This window comes from Pyrus communis, chromosome 2, assembly GCF_963583255.1.
Source record: "Pyrus communis chromosome 2, drPyrComm1.1, whole genome shotgun sequence".
NCBI classification, from domain to species: domain Eukaryota; kingdom Viridiplantae; phylum Streptophyta; class Magnoliopsida; order Rosales; family Rosaceae; genus Pyrus; species Pyrus communis.
The window spans coordinates 8,345,132-8,370,682 of NC_084804.1; the positions used below are offsets into that span (position 1 = coordinate 8,345,132).

A 25,551-nucleotide genomic window follows, 5' to 3' on the forward strand; every position below is an offset into this window, starting at 1 on the left:
GATCAAGAATGTCGAGCAGCTTAAGCCACCAGCGCATTTGCTCGATTCCGTCGCGGATGGCGTTGCAGATGTCTAGGGCTTTGACAATGCGCTTGAAGTAGGAGGGGAAGAGAGAAATGGAGCGGGTGGAGTCGAAGAGGGAGTGGGAAGGGTGGGTGCATACACCCAATTTAAAAATAAAAAAATAAAAAAAAATTTAATTTTTTTATTTTTTTAGTACCCACGTGGTGTCCAATCATTGCCTACGTAGATGCTATATCATCAGTTAATGGTAAACTCAACCTTAACGGATGTATGAAAGTGTTTCAAAATTATAATTTTATGTACCATTCTAGGATGAAAAAAACTTCATGTACTAAATGTTAAAAACCAAGAAATTTTAGGATAGTAAACTGATATTAACCCTTTATATATATATATATATATATTTTTTTTAAGTATAATACTTATTTACATGAAATATTAAATTTATTTAAATCTGCATAGTCCGACTTGACGCTAAACACCGGCCCGACTAGCGCCTTTTAGAATCTTGCCTCCCAACAACTTACCCGTATTTCTGTTTTAGCATTATTGGCCTCTCGCCTGATTCAACCAAATATGCAGGTCAATCGGGAATGGATACGTTCTGGTGAAGCGCAAAGGTAACCGGAAAGTTCGAAACTAATTATTGCCGGAAAATTTGATATCACGAACGAAAGAGGGTCAATTTCGCGTCTTTTATTCCGCAACGAAAAAGTAAACCACGCCAAAGTTTTTTGGGTGCAAAATATTAGGCAGGCGCTCAATCTCCATCATGAGGTAAAAAAGGATTTACGTTCGACTCACTGAGCACCAACACATTTATCCTCAAACTAACTTCTTTCCAAAATCCATATTCTACGGACCGGACAGTGACCATGTAATGTGAGCAGTAATCATGTCCTTCAAAACGCCTAGAGATTTTCGCGACACTGTAAATCGCGACAACACGTTCAACTACAAAATGGATGTAAAAATAGAGACAATCCCCTTGTGCTCATTTCAATGGCAGTATGGGGGATATATAAATTTTGGTCTCAACCTTGATTGCCTGATGTTCACCCACGAGGATGTCCGCGCCCACGCCCACGTCCAGGAGGTCCACGTCCAGATCTTCCGGTTTGTCTTCCCCCCTTGTGCTCATTTCAATGGCAGTATGGGCGAAATATAAATTTTGGTCTCAACCTTGATTGCCTGATGTTCACCCACGAGGATGTCCGCGCCCACGCCCACGTCCAGGAGGTCCACGTCCAGATCTTCCGGTTTGTCTTCCGACAGGTCCTCCACGACCTGTGCTTGGTGTAGTAGAAAGCCCTCTGGCCTGTTGTCTTCGGCGTGCATTCTCCCGAGCTCGTGTTGTTAAATTTATGGTAGTTGACGGAATAGTCACAGGAGACACCTGTCTCACCTCTTCTGCAGTAACACTGGGACTAGCTTGTTTTGAAACGCTTACTTCTGCTGTAGTACTTGTTGAAGTGGTATCTACGATTACTGAGGTAGCTTCAGCAGCCTGGTCAGTCTCCGTCACAGTATGGTCATTACCATCAATTGACTTATCGGAACCATCAGCAGCTTCTTCAGTTGCATCAATGTCATCATTTTTCTCATCATTAAGAACCTCTGGAGAATTAACCTCACCGATATCCACAACAGAACCAGCAGCAACACCATAATCATCCCCCCTAGCTGGGGAAGCCTCGGGAGTTGTTACAGGTTCAGGTTGAACTTCCCCTATTTCAGGACTGCCCATCGCATCACCACCTTCAAGCTCAGAAATATCAGGGACCAGCTCTCCCTCTTCTCGGTCTCCTCCAAAATCACTGGACAGTTGCTCCAGCTCAACCTGATCTTTGGCTCCATCGTGCGATGGTAGATCTTTTCCATCTGATCCATCCACATTCTCCGCTAAATCACTATCCTTCTGTGATTCAACTTGACTCAAACCATCAAACTGTCCTTCATTTGGCTCTTCAACCTTCTCCCCAGCAGTCTCAGTTTCTTCTTTCTCGGCATCAACAGCAGCTTCCTCGTTTGAACTTTGCGGCAAATCAACAGTGACGTCTAAAGGTTCATCTTTGACTGGAACACTCCCAAGATTTTCTGAAATAGCAGATGGCTGCCCTTCAGTCCCTTGTAGAGAATCTGAACCTTTGGCCTTCTTTGAAACAGGTGCTGCCACCTCAGGACAAATTTCCCCTTGGTTATTTGATTCCTCACGGGACTCAAAAGTAGATGAAGAAGCAAGACGTTTCCGAAGCTGCTGTTGTGGCAAAGTAGCATTGCCTTGAACTTCCATTTCATTTGATGGTGCTTGTTTGCCCCCATTGCGGGTCCCTTCCATCTCTGACATCTCTACATCACCTTGTTGTTCTTCAGGTCTTACAAGCCGGGGCCTAACCAATCTCCTTCCTTGTTTACGGGTTTCGACATTGCCTTGGGGTAAAGTGATTCTCTTTGCGCTTTCTTCAGTGGCTGTGGATGCTAAGCCCCTCTCTTCAGTTGCTTTGGATACTAAGCCCCTTGCAGGACTCGTTGAAGACACAACCGTGGGTGCTTGAGCGGTACCTGCATTGGCACACAAAGTTAACGAATTTACTCATGAATAAAGAAATAGCAGCATTTACAAAATGAAGGATGGGAATGAAAAATGAATAAAGCAATCCTCAGTATAAAAAGAATTGCTTAACAAAAGTACCAGAGGTAGCCGGTAATGAAGTATCTGCAACTGGAGGAGTGTTTGCAAGAACACCGTGAGCTCCAAACTCACTGTGAACTGAATGTGCTGTCTTTTCAAAATTTTCAACAGCTAAACCGTAGGCAGCAGCAAGACCATCCAGTATGGTTCCCGAAAGCAGTTGAACAATTGAGGTACCCTAAGATACATGGAATATACTATTAAAACAAACCCAGGTGAAACAGCAAGTATAAACACGGTTTTGAAATATGATGAACAAACTACGTACAACAAGTTAGAATATAGATATTCATAAGGTGAGTGAAAGGAATCTGCTTTCCAGTTTGATAAATAACAATCAAACCTGAGGAAGACTGTCTTTTGCATGTTTCAGCTTTTCAAGTTCATCTGAAAGCTGCTTCAGAGCCTGCTTATGCTTCTCGAGTTCATTCATGAAGTTCGACTTGTCCTAAAGCAAAAAATATCACATGCATCACTTTGTAATGCAGCATATATTCATATTGAAATTGAAGTACTAAGAACACGTCCAGCTGAATTTCAGAAGTAAAGCCTAGGATGTATGGGTAGAATCTATTAACTGATATGGAATTTACAACAATGGACAGATAGAAAACCTGGTCAACATTATTATAGGAATCCGTTACAGCCTTCTCCATCTTCTTGCGCATTGCTTTCTCCATTCGATTTTCATCCTTCTCCTTTCTCAGCTCCTCTCTTTGCCTCTCCAAATGCTTTTCCAGAAGCTGAGCGAGCATAGTAAACGAGTCACAACTTGCTACAGATGTCAAAGAGAGAGAGAAAAAACAAAAATGACCATCAAGTTGAACCTGAATTTTCTGGTCTTTCTCTTCCCTAATTGCTTGCACCCCGGTAGTATCTACTGATGCTCGTTTCACTGTAAGACAGTCCGATAACACAAACAGATAATGAGTGGATTATTTTACAACTGAATGGAAAAGGACTGATGGATGGTTTAAACATACCTAATTTGACTTCCTCCAGCTGTCTAGAAAGAGCTTGATTCTCCTTGCTCAGTTCCTCCTTTTCCTTGGACAGTGTCTCCTTTTCTTTTGAAACGGTCTCTTTTTCTCTTGAGAACATTTCGAGCCTCCTCTGCAGATTGATGAATGGTTAATCACCAACCAACAAATAAGAAAAGTTTTCACCTTATAACACAACACTTAAATGTCAAAAACTAGTCAAGAGAGGATTAGAAATAATATATGCATTTAATTTCAAGTAATAATTGTTCATTATAAAGGACATGAAATTTTAAAAAAACCTTATACTGAGTGGCCATCTTCCTATGCTTCTCGATTTCTGATTTTAGACTTGCCTGTGCATGTCAGCCGTAAGAAGGTTATACAAGAGAATCGTATAAGAAATCCAATGAAAAGCACTTCTACAAATCTGATCTTAGAATACAGAAATTAAGGTGTACCTCAGCTTGCAAAGCATCACTCATTCTCTTCTCCATCTCAGTCAGTTCCAATCTGCAGTTAGCAATATCTCGCTCCAAACATGATACAGTCTCCATCTTTTCTGAAAGAAGTTTCTTGACTTCTAGTATTTCAGAATCCTTCTCCTCCAATTTTTTCTAAGAACATAAAAATTAAAATTAAATAAAGAAGCATACAATAACAATGATAAAATAAAGCACAAGAAATCACATTAAGTATTTGATATTTGAAGGGAACTGAAACAAAGTAAGATACAAATGCACTTATAAGCACACCTTAGTTTGTACAGATAATCAAATTATAAAGTAAACCAAAAAAGGGACAAACAAGTTAAAGTTTATCGCATGCATAACATAAGTTACGTAACCACTGATAAAGCATCGAGGATTAAAATACTATCATCGTTTGTAATGTTTTTCAACATTTTTTAATGTGGGCAAGGATTCACACATATCAGCGATAACACCTCAGTATATCTCAACTAAGAGGCAAAGATATAATAACTAACAGCAGAAATGCAAGCTTAAAGCAATTAATATGCTTATAAAGGTGTCAGCCTACCTGCAACTGACAAACATCATCCTTTGCGCGATCATAATCTTGAACATCAATATTTCTATACCTTTCAAGTAACTTCAAGAAAGAGAGTACATTAGAATATTGAATATATTCATCAATAAGCTCATTTGTCATTTTATCTGCAGTTCCGAGATCAATACCTCACGAACCCTCTGTTCTGAGTGTTCTTTCTCTGTCTTTTGCATTTCAATTTCTTTCTTACAGGCTTCCAACTCAATCTGCCTCTCCTGTAGCAATCTCTCTAGGTTCTCAGTCTCGGCTCTAGCTTTTTGTGATATTTCACGGAATTTCTGAAAGAAAAAAAAAGGTGTATATATATATATATTCTATATATAATGAGTCATGTTTACATGGATGAAGAACAATTATCTACACGGAGGGAATCCTTTCCAGTAAAAATTTGAAATACCTGGCATTCCTCAAAATTGTGCTTGTTTTCTTCTCTGAGTTGGATATTGCTTTCACGAAGTAAGTTCATTTCTCTAACCTGCAAAGACATTTCATCATGACAGCATAAAGTTAGAAGGGGAAAATAATAGGTATTGGGATATAATCTCAAAATAGTCTGCTGTACAATGTCCACAGAAACACAGAATAAAGTTCAGTGTCAAATAAACAAAAGGTTAAATACTTGAGTGGAATATACTGACACTGCACATGTAGTTTGAGAAACACCATATTACAACAAAATAATGGAAAGAGATCAAGGAATAACAGCTAAGAAGTATAATATACCTCTGGAATTTGAGAACAATAGAACACAATGAAAAGAAACTAACCTGTAGTTGCAAGGATTTCATTTCCTCCTCAGTGAACAATGATCTTGAATTAGTGCGCTCGGCATGAAGTGATGACTGGGCTGTTTCTGAAGCCTTGAGAGCACTTTCAAGCTACAAAAGCAAATATAAAATGAATGCATGAATTCAACCAAGGACAGATGAAATAACCATGATAACACAGAAATACAAAAATCACAACAGACAAACATCCTCAGGATAAATGCAAGAGCACATGGTACCATCAAATGATAGGAACAAAAACAAAGAGACCTCCTAGTCAGAAAATTTATAGGAAAACACTGCAACATGACAAGGCTTTTTTCATGTCAAGAGTTAAAGTTCAATCACAACCTCATTTTTCCATTTGTAAAATAACAAATAATGGCGGATAAGCAAAAAGAAAACGCCTTTTACAAACCCACTTGTGATTGTAATCGAAGCTTTTCTTGTTTCAATAAGGAAATCTCTGTCTCCGCCTGTCAAGTTGAAAACAATAATAATATTAAATTATACTATATATAAGTCTCTGCCTGTTAAGAGAGAACATTGATAACAGCAAAAGAACTTACAATTTCTTTTGTCCGTCGAAGATAACTTATCACATTTTGTAAACCAGCATCACCTGAAATATCTGGACCAGTGCTTGCAGAAGTTCCAACTGAACCACGATCTCTTTCAGTTAGTTGAATGTGCAAAGCCTCAAGTTGACTGTGCAGTACTTTGTTCTGCAAACAAAGTAGGAGCTTCAGAAGAAGACAAGGGAATATGAAAAAAGAAAATTTCAAATATGGAACAGAATTCCAATAACATGTGCTAAATGCAAGATTCAGTCACAAAATTTCATCTTCCGTATCAAGTCCTAAAATTGTTTATCAAATACAGGACTAGGTTTCAACAAACTTGACTTGTACAGATTATTAACAGCAATTTACTCGACCTCAAGATATTGACATAAAACTGATAGAAAAAGAGGACAGTCTGCAAATCATGACAAAATGCACTGCAATAACCTGTTCGTTGATTTCAATGTACTTCTTCTCGGCAACATTTTTTGATTCTTCTAATATTGCCTTCTCAAATTCCCACTTAGACTTGAGTTCATTCTGTAAGTAAAATAAAACAAAATCAGCTTGCATAACACAACCAAACAAGACTTATGGCAAACTGACAATTCCCATGAGAGAGTAAAGTTACATTTTCGCCCTTGAGTACATCAGCCAATTTGCGTAACTCTGACATTTTTTCCTGAAGCATAGCCAAATCTTGCGATGTCTTGGTCAACTCCTGTATTGTCTCCGACTGGAGGATAACCTGAACGAGATAAAGAATCATTCCTTAGCCATCAGTGAATAAAATGTATATGAGGGTGAAACAATATGTAAAACATGTCAATCTCAGGTGCTCAACAGCTACTGAAGGAAGATTATAGTAATAATTGCTGACATCCTTTTATTGGGATAAATCGGGGTATCAGAGCCTTTGACGACTAATTTACAAAAGCATGTACAACTTCTTAAACAACAGTTAATTACATATTCATAAGAAATATTCAGCTGATTGGACTCGATCACAGCCTTAAAATTCAATTCCGACAAGCAACACAAGTAAACGAGAAAAAACCACCTGAAAACCCACTATCAAACCACAACCCTATAGAGTAAAAGACTTAAAAAAAAACTGCTGTCAAGAAACCCCCAACATTTCAAATCTTGACAGGACAGGCCCATTGGAACAGTTTAATCAATGAGCATCAATAGTCCCAGTTTGGATAAGTTTATAAACCATTTTTCTAATTGAAAAGCAACAAATCACTTGACCCCTAATTATACAAGAAAAAGCAAACACGTGCAGATTAACCTGTCTTTCATAATTGGCCTGAGCAGAACGCGATCGCTGACGTTCTTTCTCCAAGTCTTCTTTCAAAGCAGATATCTGAATCTCCAGTGACACAATTTGGGAACTACAAATAAAATAGAGATGAGATGCCAAATGGAATAATCAAATTCATGACGTAATGAAAAATATGAGGAACCCACGTTTTAGTTAAGGTTTCTTCCTTTAAACTTGTAATTTCTGATAGAGTGGAAGAAAGAGCTTCTTCCTTTCCTGCAGCCGCTGAAGCAACTTCTTGAGAATTCAAACTACACTCGTGTTCAAGTTCAGATACTCTCTCTCTTAGAGAAATAAGTTCGACTTCAAGCGATTTCTTTAGTTTTTCAGCCTGTAAAGTATTTGGGATCATAATTCCGTATAAACTGATGGACATTGAAGTACTAATTCATCCAGAAACTAAATACAGAGAGTAGTACCTCAATCTTGAAGTTTTCATGGGCAGATTCCATCTGCCTCAATGCATCTTCGTTTACCTGAGCTATGCTCTTATACTGTGAAATTAAAATAGAGATAAATCATAAGTTTCAGTAGGCTTTAAGATATTAAGCAAGTCAAGGAACAGTAAGTACCTGTAGCATGTGATCCTTGTTAGCTTGCACTTCCTCTTTCAACTTTTCAATCTCTTCCTTTGCAGCACGCAATGTCACCAAAGCCTAATCAACCAAGGCAATGTCAGGATCAAATGACTCAAACTCAATACAAAAGAATGGTACAATCTCCCAAAATAAAAAGCAACCACCGTCAACAAAATGAAAATAAACAAATGCATAGGTTGGGTCCATGGAAATCGTCAAATATCAATGTCAGTAACAAAGAAAACAGAATAATATTAGAAATGGCAACCCCAGAAACATCAATTAACAAAGAAAAAGTAAGCAACATTCAAGAAATAGGCAGGTAAACGGCAGAACTGACCTCGTCACTAGTCAAGGAGGAAGATCCTCTCCCACCATCGACATCAACAACCTGCATCAGTACAAAAAGAGATGCAGAGGAAAACTATATCAGAATTACTTCAGTCCCAAATTAAGGAAAATCAAAGCAGGTTAAGAATATGACATATATCACAGACGAACTTCAGACATGTCAAGAACACCGCTTATTAGAAAATATACCTTAACATCAGAGGACTTAATCCTTTTGTTCAGATCAGTCAGTTTAGCCTGTGTTATCAACAAAAAATTCAAATCTTATCTTGTAAATCATAGACATTGAATTAGATAACAATGATACATGAGCTTATTCTGTTAGCCAATTGAAATTGCGGTTACAAACATATAGTGGAGATTATATATATAGAACACGAAAATGAAGGGAAAAAGGACCTCGGCTACAGCAGCTCTAGTCTCAGCAGATGCAACAGCATGCAAAGCATTAGCCAACTCTTTTCCCATTTCTTCAACTTGTCTCATAGCATTTTGTACGGACTGCTCACGGTCAAGTGTGAGAGTACAGGCATTGTTTCGCTCTTCTTGTAGATCTTTCTTGACATCAGCCCACTCCCTCTGAAAATGTAATCATATTGTAATATTTATGCCCTTAAATAAACAGACCTTAACATTAAGTATGGTTTCTATTTGAACACTTCCACATGGATCAAATTAACAGTATAACCCAAAGAGAAAAAACCCATAGACAACCACCCCATCAAACCGGAAGAAAAAAAATATCTGAAGCATCACATGTACACATGGAGCTAGAGGTGGAACATTATGAGTACATACCTCTATTTGTTTCGTATACTCTTCTTGTCTTCTCCTCTCAGCAGCTCTTGCCTCCTGTAGTTGCACGATAGAAAATCAAATACAGAAATGAGATGTGAGGGATGAACGTAAACATCCAATTAAAATTAACTTAAAAAGAACAAAGTGAGATGAGCTACCTCACGAATTTCCTCGGCACTCTGAATAGTATCCAAGCTGGCCTGCAGTCTATGGACCCTTTCCGACAAACTACGAACTTCGTCACAAGCACGCTTCTCAGCATGTTCCAACATTTCCTTTTCATGCTTCAAAACAGACACCTGTATTGATACAAGATGTAAAGTGAGAACTTTCAAAAGTGACCAAGCTTCGTAAACTAAGACAATAAGCGTCACCTCCATAGTCAACTTCCTAGTACGCTCCTCAGCAGTTTGAACGGATTCAGAACTTTCACGCAGCTTTCGTTGGTAGTCAACTATCAACTGAGAGAACTCAACGTTTCTTGCTAAAACACCATTTGTTTCATTTCTCTGATATTTATGCATTACAAACAAGAAAACATAAATTAACACTTGAACATATATTGGTCATATGACTCATATCACACCGCACCAATATTAAAACTTAAAAAAAAAATGAGCCATGGGCAGAGAGAGATATTTGACAACACATTCTAACAAAAAGATCACCTGATGCTCAAATTCTTTCATAAAGCTCTCAAGTCTCTCTCGAGAAAAATTTGCTTCCAAAGCCAACTTGTCACGCTCTGACCGCAACGATATGATCTCACTCCTGACCATAAAAACCAAAGTGTTATTGAATAGGCAACTAAATACATGAGGTTGACAGTATAACAAACTAACCAAAAAGGAGAGCAAAACTACATTGCAGAAACTTTTACTAAACCAATAAACCCAAAAAAGATGGATTATATTGGGAAAGAATTGTTGCGCCTGCCGAAAAGCAGCCATCAACTCCCGTCGAGCTTCATCCAGCTCGTTGACCATACGAAGGCACCGCTTGGCTTCGTAGATCTCGAGGCTGATCCACTCGACTATTGTAACAAATCAAAATAGTAGTAGGCACCAAGATTATCACAATAATAACTAACTATTCAAAATTTTGACAAGAGGTCAAAAGTCTAGATAAATACCAAGAGACGTTTACGTACGAAAAGCATACTTAAGAATACAATAAAAGATCTCTGAGGAGGGACAGTTAACAACTTTGTTTACCTGGTACTTGCCAGATCTTCCTCCAGACATTTCACTCGTTCTGCCGTCTGGTCTTGGGCCTTTCTTGTAGCTTCCTACATTAGTTCATATTTTCTATCATATCTTATGGCAGTACAAATTACATATTAAGGGTACAAGTCAGCAATACAGTTAGCAATACAGTTAGCAAGTTAGTTAGTATTTGCTTAGAGTTGTTAGGCTTTCTAGTATAAAAACAGAGTGTGTACTCTTCATTCTTTGAAGTCAATATACAAATCTCATATTTCTCTCTAAATTCTCTCTAGTTCATCTTTCTCAGTTACTCCTCCATTTTATTCGATTCTCAAATATTTCAATGTAGTTAACATAGTATCAGAGCCACCAAGGCTCACGCCATGGATCTTGGTGGTCGATTCCTCCTCTCATTTTTTTTTTTTCATTACTTTCTATCGTTTCCGCGTATTTGATCGTTTATGCTTCCGTATTCATAGTTCAATTCTCTATTTCTTCTATTTTGTGGTTATGGGTTCGTACTGTTGATGCAATGAGATATTGACTACTTTCGAGGCTCTAAATCATCTGGATCGGATCTTCATCGTCTTCGACTTTTCAAGAATTCAATTATTTCTGGGTTTTTCAAGAGTTGAATTGTTTCTGGGTTTTTCCTCTGGGTTTCAAGATGAAGTGGTGAATTGGAAGCAGTTGTCTAGTGCATTCTTGCACATTATATGTTCGACCGAATTGTCAAGAGTGATTTGTTGGTTTCTTGGGTCTATTGCTTTCCTCTTGGTGGAGTTCGCAGATCACTCTTTGAGCTCTATTTCTGCCACTTTGATCAGTGCTCGGTTTTCTGGTGTGGAGGTCTATTGTGCAGTCCACATGTTCGACAAAATGACAGCTCAAGATTTTTGTGAAGGTTATGTTTCCAGTCACTTTCTCTGAATTCTTTGAAAAATTGGAATGATTTCTTAGTGCGATTACTTCTGGGATGTGACAATCAATTGTTTTCATCCAAATTAAGGCATGAATTCATCTCATTTTCGATCATCTTTTCTGAGTTTCATGTTGTTTTCTGATATTGGGGTTCAGTACTGTCAGAATAAGTATTTTGTTGATGGTTTGTGGATTTTACTCTCAATTGGGTGATTCTTGCTGTCCTGCTGGTGAAGTTACTCATGGTTTTGATAATGCAGCTGTTGCTATCATAATTTGTTCTAAATGGGACTTAGTTTCAAGATTATGTACCGTAAGTCCTTGAATTTCTGCTGTCTCTTCATTGGGTAGGAATTGTTCAGGAGCTTATCTCAGCCTATAATTTCAGAGTCTAACCAGCTTAGTTGTAGCATGTATCTACTAGAAGTCCGGTTGTATGTTTCTTGAAGAGATAAAGTTGGAAGAAGTTGGTGATGGTAAATCCCACGAAGGGTAATCCCGTTTTATGAGTAGGTAAATCCAACGAAGGGTAATCCTACATAGATGTTGATTTTCTGTTGTTGAAATTGTGAAGGCCGATGCATTGTTCAAAGAAGTTGTTTCTAGTAAAATCCACAAAGGGCGATCCCGTGGTGCTATAGTTAAGGCCGATGCCACACTATAGTTTGTTAATTTTCTGTTTTTGTAAATATTAAAGGCCGAAGCCATTGTTGAATGAGATTGTTGACGGTAAATCCCACGAAAGGTAATCCCGTAAGAAGTTGTTATACCGGCATGAGGGTGTGCTACAACTACTTTATAGAAGGTTGTTCTTGTGTAAAACTCCCAATAGAGGCAGAGGAATACATGGTGTCTTTTATCTGTAAGGCAATGGAAGAAATTTGGACTGACAGACATAGGCTTTTGGTCAACAGCTGCAAAGTGGTCATGGGGTACACTTGTTTGATTCAGGGCTTTGGGAAAGCTAGAAGCTTCAGCGATAAGGTTTGAGTATTTTTTGGCATAAGATGATAGGCTTTGTGGGTAACACGCCTCACCGAGTTTAAGTCACTAGGAAAAGTTGCAGTTAGACTCATCTTCCTTCATGCAACGTCATGTGGGTTCAAATGCAATTGGTCTCTATTGAGATGGGTGTCTGCCTATGGCCACTCAAGGGTGGGAATGGACAAGGCACATAAATTGATATTCACTGCAGCTCCTTCCGAGCTCGAAAGGTGGGATTTTTCCTGCAACGAAGACAAGGATGCGGAGCTACTTGTCTTAGCAAAAGTCTAGCTCTTGCAGTCTTTATTTGCCTATGTGCGGTTCTTAATTGCCTATGCACTTACTCTCTGTCGTATGGTTGTGTGAAGAAACTAAGGATGAGGATAAGGTGCTTTCTTGTTTGCAGCAGGCTAATCCAAAGTGGTGACTCTAGTCAAAGTGCTACATATGGACAGATGTTTGGGTATCAATCCAATGGTGGTTTTCCCAAGTCTACACTTTCAGCGCTACCATGTCTCAATTCTTCCAATCTCAAACTGGGTTTCCCCAGTTGAGATTGGGGGGGAGTAATAAGGGTACAAGTCAGCAATACAGTTAGCAATACAGTTAGCAAGTTTGTTAGTATTTGGTTAGAGTTATTTCTTTGAAGTCAATATACAAGTCTCATATTTCTCTCTCTAAATTCTCTCTAGTTCATCTTTCTCAGTTACTCTTTCTTCTCCATTTTCTTTGATTCTCAAATATTTCAATGTAGTTAACATTACCTAGTGGCTAGTAACAACAATTCCAAACATGCACTTCCTTATATAATGTCCAATGATCACAATACCTGAGAACTCTCAAAAAGAAGCTTGACGCCAGTTCTTCTTTCTTCTGCAAAAAACAATAAGTAAGTTGTACCACAGTACCTTTTCTTTTTCTTGCATTGAAGCAAAATATGTTAAGACCTCTCAATCTACAATACTACTCCATCTACTAGCAAATCTGAAGATAGTCACAGCTTTTGTAGAGGTCTATATCATACATGTGTGTGTGTATAATATGTAGAGAGAGAAAGAGACAGCATATTTATGAATTGTACTTCCTTTGATCTTTAGACTTTTTTTCAAATATATAGTTTGCGAGAGGCAGACCTGGAGCAGCCTCTTCTATACAAGGACTAGAAGAATGAAGTTTATGCTCCTCTTCATATAGCCTTTTGTACATTGCAACCTAAGTAGAAATTATGAAGATGCAAGAGTCAGGGCAATCGTTTCATCACCAGTATGTGATTGCCATCACAAAAAGGAAAAAAGAAATATAGTACAAATAACAAATATGTGCGCCCTAGCTACTCAGAAGGCTTAAGAAGAGCTTACAGAGGTGTGAAGGGATTCAATCATGCGCCCTTGCTCTTCAGCTCTTTGTAACACTGCCGCAACTCTAGAGGCAGCTTCATCAGTGTGCTTCTTGATCTCCATTTCAAAATTCTCCTGTAGTTCAAGATTCGCATCAGCTTATCAAATAGTTTTCACAAGCAAAGGTGGTAGTACTAACTACTAAGTTAAAGAAACAAGTTCCATACTGACAAACATTGAAATTTGAAACTCACACCAACCTTGAACTCCATTTCCCTATTTTCAAGCTGGTCAGAAAGATTCCGAACGAGGCTCCTAAGCTGCACATTCTGATCAACTAGTCCATTTATGTCCTTGAAGGTCAACTGTTTGCATTGTTAAACCCAAAAGAAATTCGATACAATCAGCCATACACAAAAAAGAAAAAGCATATGTTTTAAGTGTCATATTAAAGAAAATGCGCATCAAGCTTACCAGATGTTCAGATATCACTCTCTCGGCATCAGATTCAGTGTTCATCTCAACAACGGCAACAGTATCATAGTCATGACTATCATGACCAGATGATGTCCCACGAAGCTGTATATCACGGCATTCCTTCAGAAGGATTGTCACCTACATGTTATCGTAGAACACAAGATAATAAAATAATGGCATAAAACAAAAGGGACCAAAAATTTAAACTCATAGTGACCAATAAAGCTTGCACATTTTTGCAATTAGCGGGAGTGTATTTTTTGAATAAATATTGAAAGACTATAGGACACTACAAACTATGGCAAAAGGTTATCTTGTAAAACATCATGCAGTGTTGTCAGGCAAAATGTATACAAGCACTCGATGTAAGTACAATAGCATATTGATGCATGTGTAAGACATGTATTATTAATAGCAAATGATATAATTCTAGAGGCAAATAATAGCACGAATAAATAGCATATGATCTTGAAATATAGAAATGGATATTTGATTAATATAGTGAACTATCTTGTCATACCTATGAAGCATAAATACAGATACGGATATGGATACGGTGTGATACGAATTAATGTTAGTGCGTAACGTGTTACCGTGATCCACTTAAAGGTCTGATTAGACAGTGAAATGAGGATGATGACCTGTATGGAGTATTTTTACTACTGGTATGTTGAACAAATGAAGGTTACATAACATTGCCACTTGCCAAAATCAAGAATTTATTAAAGAATAGTCAAGCAAACGATACATGCATCTTATTAGCAATCTGCACTTTTCTATTACCTCTCGCTGGAGATCAGCAATCTCTTTTCGTGCAAACATGTAGTCACGCTCATGCCTCCTTACCTCAGCCTGGAAAAAAATGCATAAGTATATATGACAGACAAAAATGAAGTATGTACAAAAATCAGGATAACGTCAAAAACCTTTAACTCCTGGATGGTCTTCTCCAAGTTTGCCTGTTCAGAAATCGAGTTCTGCAATTTCTGGTTGATCATAGAATATGCCTCAACCATTCTCTCATGTTCATCTACATAGATGACAACAGTAATTTCAGTGCAACAATTAGTATGCTGTAAGTTGCAAGCAACAAGTTTACCTTGCCCACTCACCAAATAATTATTATATTTTTAATAATAAACACATGGTTCAATCATATGGTCAATCAGAAGTAAAAATAATAGATCTTTTTTTTGCTTTTGTTAGCCTAAACGTGGATATTTATATGAAAAAATTACGCAGCAGTAGAAATTGCCCAGAAACAACTAGATGAGGTGCCAAACCCATAAACCAGAAGTCTAACTCTTTCTTATATAGCCTAACTGTGAAGAACCTAAATGACAGCAAACAGTGTCATGTTGAAATTGAGATGTACAATCCTGCTCAGGGAGGCAACAAACGTCTGTTTTTTATAATGGCTGTTTAGAACTAAAGCATCACTATTTGGACTCTTAGTAATTCAGGGGAACGCCTATTCATATACCATGTAAAACATTTCGATAATTTACTTTCATTCCCTACAGATGCTATTAACATCATTGGTCCTCATCCTAGCATGCAAAAGACTTCTCAAACACATAAAATGCCAAACAATAGAATATAATGTCTCAGTTCCTGATGCAGAGTAAGTATTAATTCACTTAATCCTTATTCACGAATCACGAAAAATGGTCATTACTATCAATAGTAAAACATGACTGCTTCCAATATAAGAATATATATATATATATAAGAATATACCTCTTTCATCAAAAATGACTTCCGCTTTCTCCTCTAATTCATATAGAACTGCAATAATTGGAGTCAACACAGAAGTAAATCAGCCTAACACATAAAAACTTAGGTTAATAATTTGATACAAAGGTTTTATCAGGAAAAAAAAAGTCTGTATGCAAACACAAGTCCCACAATGTTATGCAAGTTCAACAAACACATGCACTATATTGAGTATTGTCCACTCCTAAAGAGAGGACATATTAATAATTTGATAAAAAGGTTTTATCGGGAAAAAAAAAAAGCCTGTATGCAAACACAAGTCCCACAATTTTACGAAAGTTCAACAAACCGAGGCATGATCTTGAGTAATGTCCATTCCCAAAAAGAGGACGTATTATAAATCACAATATAGATCATACCCGTTGCAAGACTGCCTCAGATTCCTTCCTTCCCAACTGCTCATGACGAAAGGCATCAACGGCCTCTTGGTACTTAGCATACATTTTTGCAAGCTATATAAGGAGGGGAGGCATTCAGTAGAAAAGGCAAGAAAAAAACCACAAGCAATAAACTGAAGAGATGACAAAATATGACTCGCAGTATATTGAAATAACTACTCACACTCCAGCCATCCCGCAGAAGTGAAGCTGCTAATGCTGTTCCTGAAACACCAGCAGGAATCCTTGGGACAACCGCTTGATCAGCCTCAATAATGTCGGTAGATTCAAATGAATTCATCCATCTGCAACAAAAAAATCATTTCAGACAAAAAGATACATGCGTATCAGTACAGTCTTATAAGAGTTCCAAACCAAAAATTCTTCAAACGTACGCCTCGGTACTAAAACTACTGAGTGGAAGAAGATTAAGCTCAGTTGATTTCCTGCTAGCTTCGATTTCTGCTTCACATTTTTCAAGTTTCACTTTAAGATCTGCAGCTTCCTATAATCATCATAACCCAAGGGGCAAAAAAATACAGTGAAACATTGTTACGCACTGCCTTTACTAACGGAAAAAAAAATAAACATCGTAATGAAAATGAAACTCAGACACCTTATTGTCTGGAGGTCCAGAGAAAATAAACAGAGCCAACAACATTATAACAAACGAAAAAATACAATTACCAGCAATATCCCATCTCAAATCATCATACCCAAAAAAGATTGCAGAATAACCATGCTCATGAAAATTTAAAATAAAATAAAATAAAATTACCCCTTGCATCAATGGGAATAGGGGAAGAAACGCAGATACCTTCTCAAGTTGATTTCTTGCAGTCTCTGCTCTTTCAAGTCTTTCCTTGTAATCATTTTCCGCTTGATTCAAATGTGTCTACATGATAGCACACAGAAAATTATAATACAGAAACTCCAAATAAAAAATAAAATAAAGACAAACAAGATTAACCAAGAAATTATCACCTCCAGAGCCTTGATCGCACCTTCAAGGTCTCCTGCCTTTTTGGACCATTCCTCAGAACTTTCTTTGTATAGTTCAACAAGCTTATTTAACTGCAAAAACAACAAATTTTCACATTAAATATAACCAAAATAAGTAATTAAGGAAGCCAACCATTGTGATAGAACTAACTAATCCTCCACATTCTCAAAGCAGAAAGCAAGTTACTAGTACTTTATTAACTAATAACCTATAAAACTCAATTCACAATGACTCCAGTCGAACATATGGCTAAATAAAATAAATTTTAATATAAAAGCTATTTCAAGGAACTCACTGTTGAGAGTTCAGCAGTTAATCGCTCTTCATTGGCTGCAGCAGCATCTTTAGATGAGTGGAGCTCCTATAAGTGTGAAATAAGTATGAACATGTCGGTTCAGACATAACTGACGAACCACACAAAACATATTTTAGAACACCAAAAGGAATATATCCCCACCTCCTGTAAAGACGTCAGCCTGTCGCCTAATTCCCTCACTCTTTGCTTGTTCCATTTTAAAGAGCTAGAGCAATCATTGAATTGTCTCTCAACCTGGAAATGTTAAAAATCAAGCAAAGAAATAAATACATAAATGTATGTGTGTACTTTACAGGCATGCTTACACAGACAAATGCTATGTTCCATGTCAGACAAATCTGCCTCAACATCATGCTTTATAGATGCCCACATAAAACATAGAGAATCTATTTTCATAATGAAAATTACACTTACATCTGCAAGTTTAGAAGACAAATCAGCCTCAACATCAGCATGCATTCTACGTAGCCGAACGAGACTGTTAACTTTCTCTGTTAACTCATCATTAAGCCAGACATTATGCCTCTCAATAAGTTCCTTCTCCTGTAAATTATAAGATTTGGCACGGTAAACACATTTACGCTCCAGAAGATGTTGAAAGATAACATTATTTTCCAATGGTGAGCAACTATGTAACTAAAATGTAGCAGCATAAGAGATAGTGGAATAGTGAACTAAAAATAAGTTTCATTTCTTGACGTGAACTATAAATAAATTTTACTTGGACTGACCTGTGATAGACGAGTACATGCAGCCTTGGTACGTGCTAATTCTGCCTCCGCTTCGCTCAAACGGGCCTCCCTTTGAGCGGCATTGTCAGAAGATAGTACCTTCAGAATCAACAAAGAGGAGGCGAAAATGTCACTAAATGTATGGCGGATATGGTTTCACCTCAGGAAATGCTAAATAGGACAATGCAAAAATTCTTACAATCCTGTCGATATAGGACTTGATGGTGGCATTCTTTTCACTAATCTCCAAGTCCTTTTGCTCCACCAACTCTATCAACTGCCTCTTCGATTTGTGCAATTCCAACACCTCCGCCTTAATCCTCTCCATCTCCCCATCCTTCCCAATCTGCACACACAGCAACGCACGAGCGAGCGCATCAATACACCAAGATCAAAATATATTCATACGTACAAAAAATCGAAAACTGAAAACTAAAACCAAACAAGCATAGAATTGTAGGCTATAGCTACAACTATAACAACCTGCTCAAAAACACTAACAAACAGAAGCATTTGATTATGCAAACTCTAAAACAGAAAGCAACAGAATGAACACAGAAATTAAAGCAATATCGAGCTTCGTACGGATTGGAGATGGAGCTGCTGCTTCTGCGACTGGAGCTCGGCGACCTCGGAGAGGCGGCTGTCGAGGGAGGACTGAAGCTGCGCGTATTCAGACTCGAGCTTGGAGAATTCGTCGGCGATGGAAAGGTACTTCTGCTCGAAGAGGGAGCAGCTCTGTTCGGCCGTGATGGAAGCGGCGTCGTTCTGGGCCCTGACAGTCTCAAGCTCCTTGTACAGGTCCCGAATATAGGCGTCGGCCTTGTCCGCCACCCAGACGGCGTCATTGCCGTGGCGGGAGAAGTCCTCGTCGGAGACGAAGAGCGGCATCGTTTCCGAGTATCAGGTAGGGGTTGGGGTTTTGTGTTGTGCCCTACTTTTAGAACGATCGATCAGAGTTCATGGGAAAATGCAGAGAAGATGACAAATGGGAGGAGAGATTGAGAGAGAGTGGGAAAGTGACGACGGAATTGATTCGAAGGGAAGGGAAGGGAAGGGAAGGGAAGAGAGAGAGAGAGAGAGAGAGAGAGAGAGAGAGAGAGCGCACTGGAAATATGCGGCGGTTCGGGTTTTTTCTGTAGGCCCTCCTCGGACCCTGGTTTGTTTCCGTTATTGGACCGGGACCTGGGCTAGTTCGGCTGGATCTTATTGGAGAAGGAGACCCGGGCTTATTGTGGACCCTCCTCAGCCCATCAAAATCTGTGATTATATTTCGGGCAGGCCCAACATAGAGTTTGATTTTTGTTTTTCCGGATATGCGTAAATACAATTACGATTTTGTTCTCGTTTTATTATTTTTAAGAAAAACTAATGAAAATGGCTTAAAAATTTTGAGTTTTAATCAAAATGACAAAAAAGTGTTGTAAGTGAATAGCAGGAGTAACTTTTTAGAGTAAAATTGTCCTTTTTCGTTGAAATAAACAGTACCGGAAGTGTTTCATTAAAACTCCTTTATTTTTATTCAAATAAAATTTTAAAAGATTTTAAAAATCCTTTACAAATTCAAGCAATGGTTTAATCAGGATTTTAAATGAGTATATGACAATTTATGTGTCTTTAATCAAGATTTTTTTGTAGCACTCCTCGACTAACTAAGCATATATCAAACATTGATTCCGCTTGCATATGCATTCTTAAACGTGGCCCTAAGCGCATGTTAAATTGGCACGTAGCTCCCTTCATGTAAGGGGAACGAGCTTCTGCCTCTGCCATAAGAATAGTAGCAGGCCTTGGGGGTTTTGCACCTCCAATCAAAGGAAAAGTTAAACTTTGAGAACACCGGTCCAAGCTGCATAAGCATGATCTCTTTATTTGCAACCGAGAAATGATGACCTCAGAGGTATTTTATTTTAATTTGTGCGTTGGAGATACACTTTCAAAGAATAAGAATTTAATTACTTCCTTTTATATTCTTTCCTTTAACTAAAATTTATGTACGTATCTCGTAACTTGTTTATGTTTCTCGTTCTTGTATATGAGAAATTCCACCCTCTCGGGATGGAGCTCCTTTGTTTACAGGAATAGTAGGTGTACATTTTGTTTGCTTCTAGCTTGATAAGGAATTTGTATTCCCGTCTTTTTGTTATAAATTGACAAAACCACTATGGAATTAGCATGATTTTTACAATAATTAGCACTTCAGATTTGAAAACAACTCGAATTTTGAGAGAGAAGCCAACGGCAAAGTGAAGCTATCGAACTCCAAGAAAAGGAGACCTATTGCTTAGAAATTGCTTGTCCTCTTCACTTCCCTGCATATTTCACTTTAACATTTGCCACATACTACAAACAACTTTATTTTTTCCTTAAGTACAAAATTTGCCACTAGTGATGCCATGGTGGATAAAGTAGGGTGGTGCTATTCATACATTATTTTTTACTTCTGATACACATTTTTCAATTTCTAGTAGTCGAATCAAATGAATCGAAAAAGATAAAAAAAAAAACAATAACAAAATTTGCCAGTGGTGATGCCATGGTGGATAAAGTAGGGTGGTGTTATCCACACATCATTTTTTACCTGTATTACACATTTTTTAATTTTTAATCGTCGAATCAAATAAATTAAAGAAGACAAAGAAAAAAATAACAAATAATATGCGAAAAGTAAAATAAATATGTGAATATCACCACCTATAAAGTATTTTTCACTAACCCATTTTATTCTACGTTCAAACCATTCTCACTCTTCTTAATCTAACTTCAAACAATAAAATATTACTTGTATAAAAATAAAGATAAAAAGTACAAAACTGATGGCTCCACAAAGAATTTTCATTGTGGGACAGAAATATTAAGGTCCACTGTATAATTGTCAACACTAATCAAATGAGGCCCTCTACTTTGTGTAAACATATAAACAACTTCATATGATCTCTATTATTGCACTTGAACACCCCCATGCACTGTGGAAAACACCCTTCAAAATGTCAAGCAATCCTTTTTGGAAATTGACAGGCAGAGAAGATATCTAACTTATTTAGTTAATAAACATTTTAAAAAGGGGTATATATAAGTCACTACGAAGCAATCAGAACAGAAGCACATGCCATTTGATTAAAAATCACTCAAAACCTCTCACATCAAATCCAAGAATACAACGGGGGTATAATATTTCCCCAAAGCAAAAGGAAAAAAAAAAGTTCGAAAAATACACTAACAACTCAATTAACAAAGCAGTTGAGAGATACACATAATGGTAGTATCCCACACAGGACACAGCCTGTTAAAGGAATTCAAAAGCAAAAACTGACATCCAACACATGCCTTGCCTCCCAAATGCATATGCACATGATGTCTGTCTCCTCCTTGAGCTTCCACTACACCACCACCACCTCCCTCCATCCCAAACCTTTCCTTTATCTCCAATTATCAAACTCATCTGTCTACTTCAAACCCATTAATTAAAAGAAATTAAGAATACTACAGTCAATCATCTATACGTGAAAACTAACCGTTTGATACATTTTTTATGCTGATCGCAAATTTTGACTGGGGACGCATTTCAAACCCTAATTAAATTTTTTGTTTTTCTTAGATATAGTTAGCAAACTATATGCACACACTTCTCTAATATATTGAGCATCGAACACACTAGGGTTATAAATTTTGTCCATGATTTTCTTCTCCTTCTTCTTTTTCTCCCTTTGATGTCAATAATTCTACAGAACTTCTTCCAATGCCGGGCGGCGGGCTGCCAATAAGGTGCATTGGAGGTGCCTGTGGCAAGTGATCAGATGGTCGTTCGTGACGCCTGAGGCTTGCATGAATGAATGAACGACTGTTGGACCCACAAACCTAAATCCCCTCCGAACCATGTCTTTGCTAATCGACTCTGATTTTGAAGTCTTCACTGGGATTTTGTAGCCTAATTTATACTGTGGTGAGATGGGCTTTTGATTGACAAATCCCCAGATGTACTTGTCAAATGATCCAAATTCCTTCTTAATCTGCAAGAAATTATACAAAAAATGAGTTCATTTGTATAAATACAACCAAACGATATTACTTTTCCAAGTGCTAAATTAAAAAGGGGTACTATATGTAATATTTTCAGAAAAAAAATTGTTATTAACGATCCAAAATAATACTCTACAACTGAGAGATAAATACATATAATTATTTTGAAACGTCAATGATTCAATAATAATTATATATTGCAAACATCATGCATCACAGTTGGAGCTCACCGGTCAAGCTTTTCATCAAACAATAGAAGAAAAGAATCATACATTAGATTATGCTTTAACCCAAAAAGAATAATAGATTAATTAAGATTCTACCCAAAGGAAAAATAGATTAATTAAGATGTTAATGATGGTTAAGTCAATATTCTCTTTAATAATATTACATTATTTTAATGGGTTTCTTAAACTCATCAAAATGTTTCTTTGACAAGTCCATGAAAAGAAGGCGTGATCATTGATCAGAATAAATAAAAAAAAGGTCCTTAAAAGAAGGGGACAGAATAGATGGAAAAGATTTGATAAGAGGACAAAAAACAAGAAACTGCAGGTTTTGATAGTATTTACCTCAAGAATCCTGTTAGAGTTGTCTACAACTCCTCGGATCCTGCTGATTTCAATGCTATATTCTGAAGCAATTGACATCATCTGTTTCTCACTTAAATTTGCCACAGTTTCTGCATCAAATCCTGAAAATGCATTCCTGCAGAGTTGGAATATAAAAATGCAATTTCTTAGAAACATACATGTTTGAATCCATCTGCTTAATTAGTAAAAATAAGCAGGATAGTAAAATAAACAACAACAAATGACTACTACTTGATCGTTCTTGCTTTCACTTTAATTGTTACGTGATCAGTTATTGTGTGGAGTGTCATTATATACACTTGTTAATTGTTTTTATTAGGAAAAAAAATAAATGACTACAAAGACTCACCTGAAATCTTGACGTTTCTTTAAAATGGAAGTCCAATCTGAGCCAACTTGAGCTCCACTTAACACAAGGAGTTCAAACAACATCCTGCAACATGAATAAATTGAAACCAAATGAGTAAAAAAAAAAAAAAACAAATGATTACTTTATAAGTCTCTTTTTCACCCTAATTTGTTGGTTACGTGATCAGTTATTTTGAGATGAACGTTATATACACCTCTTAATTTTTTTTTGTGCAAAAGATGTTCAATTGGACTTACTTGTCATCATGGACAGGAACACCCCATTCTTCATCATGGTAAGCAACATAGATAGGATCTGAGCATAAAATTAAATTAAAATAAAACAATTAATAATCAGTTAACAAACATTACTTATACTTTACATTTCACAAATTGAGTCCAATAACATAATTGAGTATAATTTTACCTGAGTTAGCCGTGATAAAGCTGCACCTTTTCTCTTCTTCAGCGGCCTTGGCTTCTACATTACCAGAAGCATCAACAGGGACAACCCTCTCAAAGGTGGCAGACTTTGACCTACCGTAATGCGCAATTCTCATCTTTCTCTGTGCATGTTGAAGCGCCATCTGCTCCCTCCTCCCAGCAGCAATGCTGCCAGGTGCCTCAATGATCAAAGAAGACGAATAACTCAACGACGCCTCGATATTCGAAGCAGAAAATCTACCATTACTAAAGCCGCCATGATCAGCACCAATATCAACACCAACGCTAGCCCGCTTAAAACTCTTGGACTTCTTCCTCTCCAATATCTTAGCTCTTGTGGTACCTCCTGGTGTCACAACTTTTTCGGAACTCGAATTCAACCCATTAGGGTCATTTCCTCTCTTGATTGCTGGTGGCCGTGGAGACTTCGATTCTGGAGAAATGGGAGGTGTTAACAATGGTGAGGCCTTGTTGGTAGTTCTAGGACTTGTACTAGCAGAAGAAGCCGGCAATGGTAGTGGAGGTGGTGGTGGCGTCGATATTCTCTTAATTGAACCACGCCGGTCTAGGCTAGGAACCCGGTTGCAATTAGGCTGAAGGACTGGCCTGCCATTGATTCTAGCCACAATGGGTGTGACTTCAATCCCTAAGGTCACCTTGGCCTTTGAGCTGCACATAATTTCTTATGTTTATATATGTATGTATTTTGTGTTTGGAAATGCAAATAGCTAGGAAGGATAAGGAGTCTAGGGTTTTGAGGAAAATTTGGCTCAATAATGTGCAGAAGGGAAGAAATCAATGGAGGAGGTGGTGTGGAAGTGAAGGAGGGGGAAACGGAGGGAATGGAGATTTTATAAAAGGAGAGGAAGGGGGGACAGGTAAAAGAGGAAGTTGTGTAACATGGGGAGGTTGGGGCCTGCCTACTTACTTGGCCATTTGGGATTGTTTCCGACTAATTATTGTTAATATTATAATTTGTTTAATGTTTTATTGCATAGGAAGAGAATCAAATTGAAATTGAAATGGGGATTTGTTGGGTGGGAGAATTATGGGACTATGTGCTGAAAGCCACCATGTTTTTTTTCACTTGGGACTCCCCCCCCCCCCTTCCAACTTTACAGATGATTTTTGGATACATTCTTCTGTGATATGCCAGAACTTAAAGCTTGAGTGGTGGACAAGGAAGGTAACAATGCAAGTAAAAGACCAATTATTGATACCCTCTTTTTAGCTGGACGGAATCTCTCATTCTCTCTCAAATATTTTTTTGGTGAGTTGAAGCCAATGTGAAAATACTCGACTTTTATGTGTAACAAGTGTGAATAGAAGATCTACAGATGTTCCGATTAAAAAATGTATTCATGAGACAGAGACTTAGGGAAATAGGGGTAGAGAGAGATCTAGAAAGGCTTGAAATGAGACTTTAAGAAAAGATAATGAGTACTTGAAGCTAACGAAAGATTTGGTGGAAAAAGAGTGTAGTGACATTCTAAGATTCATACAACCGACCCACTTAGTGGGATAAGACTTTGTTATTGTTGTTGTATTGTAATGAGTTATTTTTGTATACGTGACACATTGTAATTTGCATGTAGAATGAATGATTCCTTACATGTAATTAAGGATATATATCCTTTGTACGTGTATGTAGTCGTAGTATTCAAAATAATGTAGGTTACATTACGTGTAAGGAGCCGAGCACTGTTCAAAGTAACGTAGAGAGTGATTATTTTATAATCAAAACCTAACGCCCTTTTGAGTAAGCACAAGGTTGAACTGTGGTTCGGATTTAGTAATTGAACTAATCAAATGAAAGATATTAGAAGTCCATACAAGACCTTTCTGAACTTACACATGTAACAGCATTT

General features: G+C 37.5%; 2 protein-coding genes across 2 annotated transcripts; both read right to left on the minus strand.

The window, feature by feature from the left end:
• Positions 1–697: 697 nt before the first annotated feature.
• Positions 698–19,327, minus strand: LOC137723809 (nuclear-pore anchor-like). Its single transcript, XM_068463002.1, has 47 exons — positions 18,864–19,327; positions 18,478–18,624; positions 18,279–18,377; positions 17,962–18,090; positions 17,689–17,781; positions 17,527–17,592; positions 17,213–17,302; positions 17,046–17,123; positions 16,624–16,733; positions 16,413–16,533; positions 16,209–16,303; positions 15,816–15,862; positions 15,002–15,105; positions 14,859–14,927; positions 14,073–14,213; positions 13,859–13,963; positions 13,620–13,733; positions 13,395–13,473; positions 13,091–13,134; positions 10,366–10,439; positions 9,820–9,922; positions 9,526–9,660; positions 9,310–9,450; positions 9,152–9,205; positions 8,753–8,932; positions 8,543–8,590; positions 8,343–8,393; positions 7,997–8,080; positions 7,844–7,918; positions 7,571–7,755; positions 7,392–7,494; positions 6,729–6,845; positions 6,545–6,637; positions 6,104–6,259; positions 5,957–6,010; positions 5,535–5,645; positions 5,165–5,242; positions 4,896–5,045; positions 4,738–4,809; positions 4,158–4,313; positions 3,999–4,052; positions 3,700–3,829; positions 3,544–3,611; positions 3,331–3,459; positions 3,060–3,164; positions 2,717–2,894; positions 698–2,586 (listed from the first exon to the last, which is right to left on the minus strand). Exons 1-47 carry the CDS (start codon positions 19,167–19,169, stop codon positions 1,223–1,225), a joined length of 6,285 nt encoding a protein of 2,094 aa, XP_068319103.1. The 5' UTR covers positions 19,170–19,327; the 3' UTR covers positions 698–1,222.
• A 2,047-nt stretch (positions 19,328–21,374) lies between these two features.
• On the minus strand, positions 21,375–24,652 carry LOC137726461 (uncharacterized). Its single transcript, XM_068465394.1, has 5 exons — positions 23,667–24,652; positions 23,498–23,555; positions 23,241–23,324; positions 22,871–23,006; positions 21,375–22,288 (listed from the first exon to the last, which is right to left on the minus strand). Exons 1-5 carry the CDS (start codon positions 24,358–24,360, stop codon positions 22,001–22,003), a joined length of 1,260 nt encoding a protein of 419 aa, XP_068321495.1. The 5' UTR covers positions 24,361–24,652; the 3' UTR covers positions 21,375–22,000.
• Between the last annotated feature and the right edge of the window lie 899 nt (positions 24,653–25,551).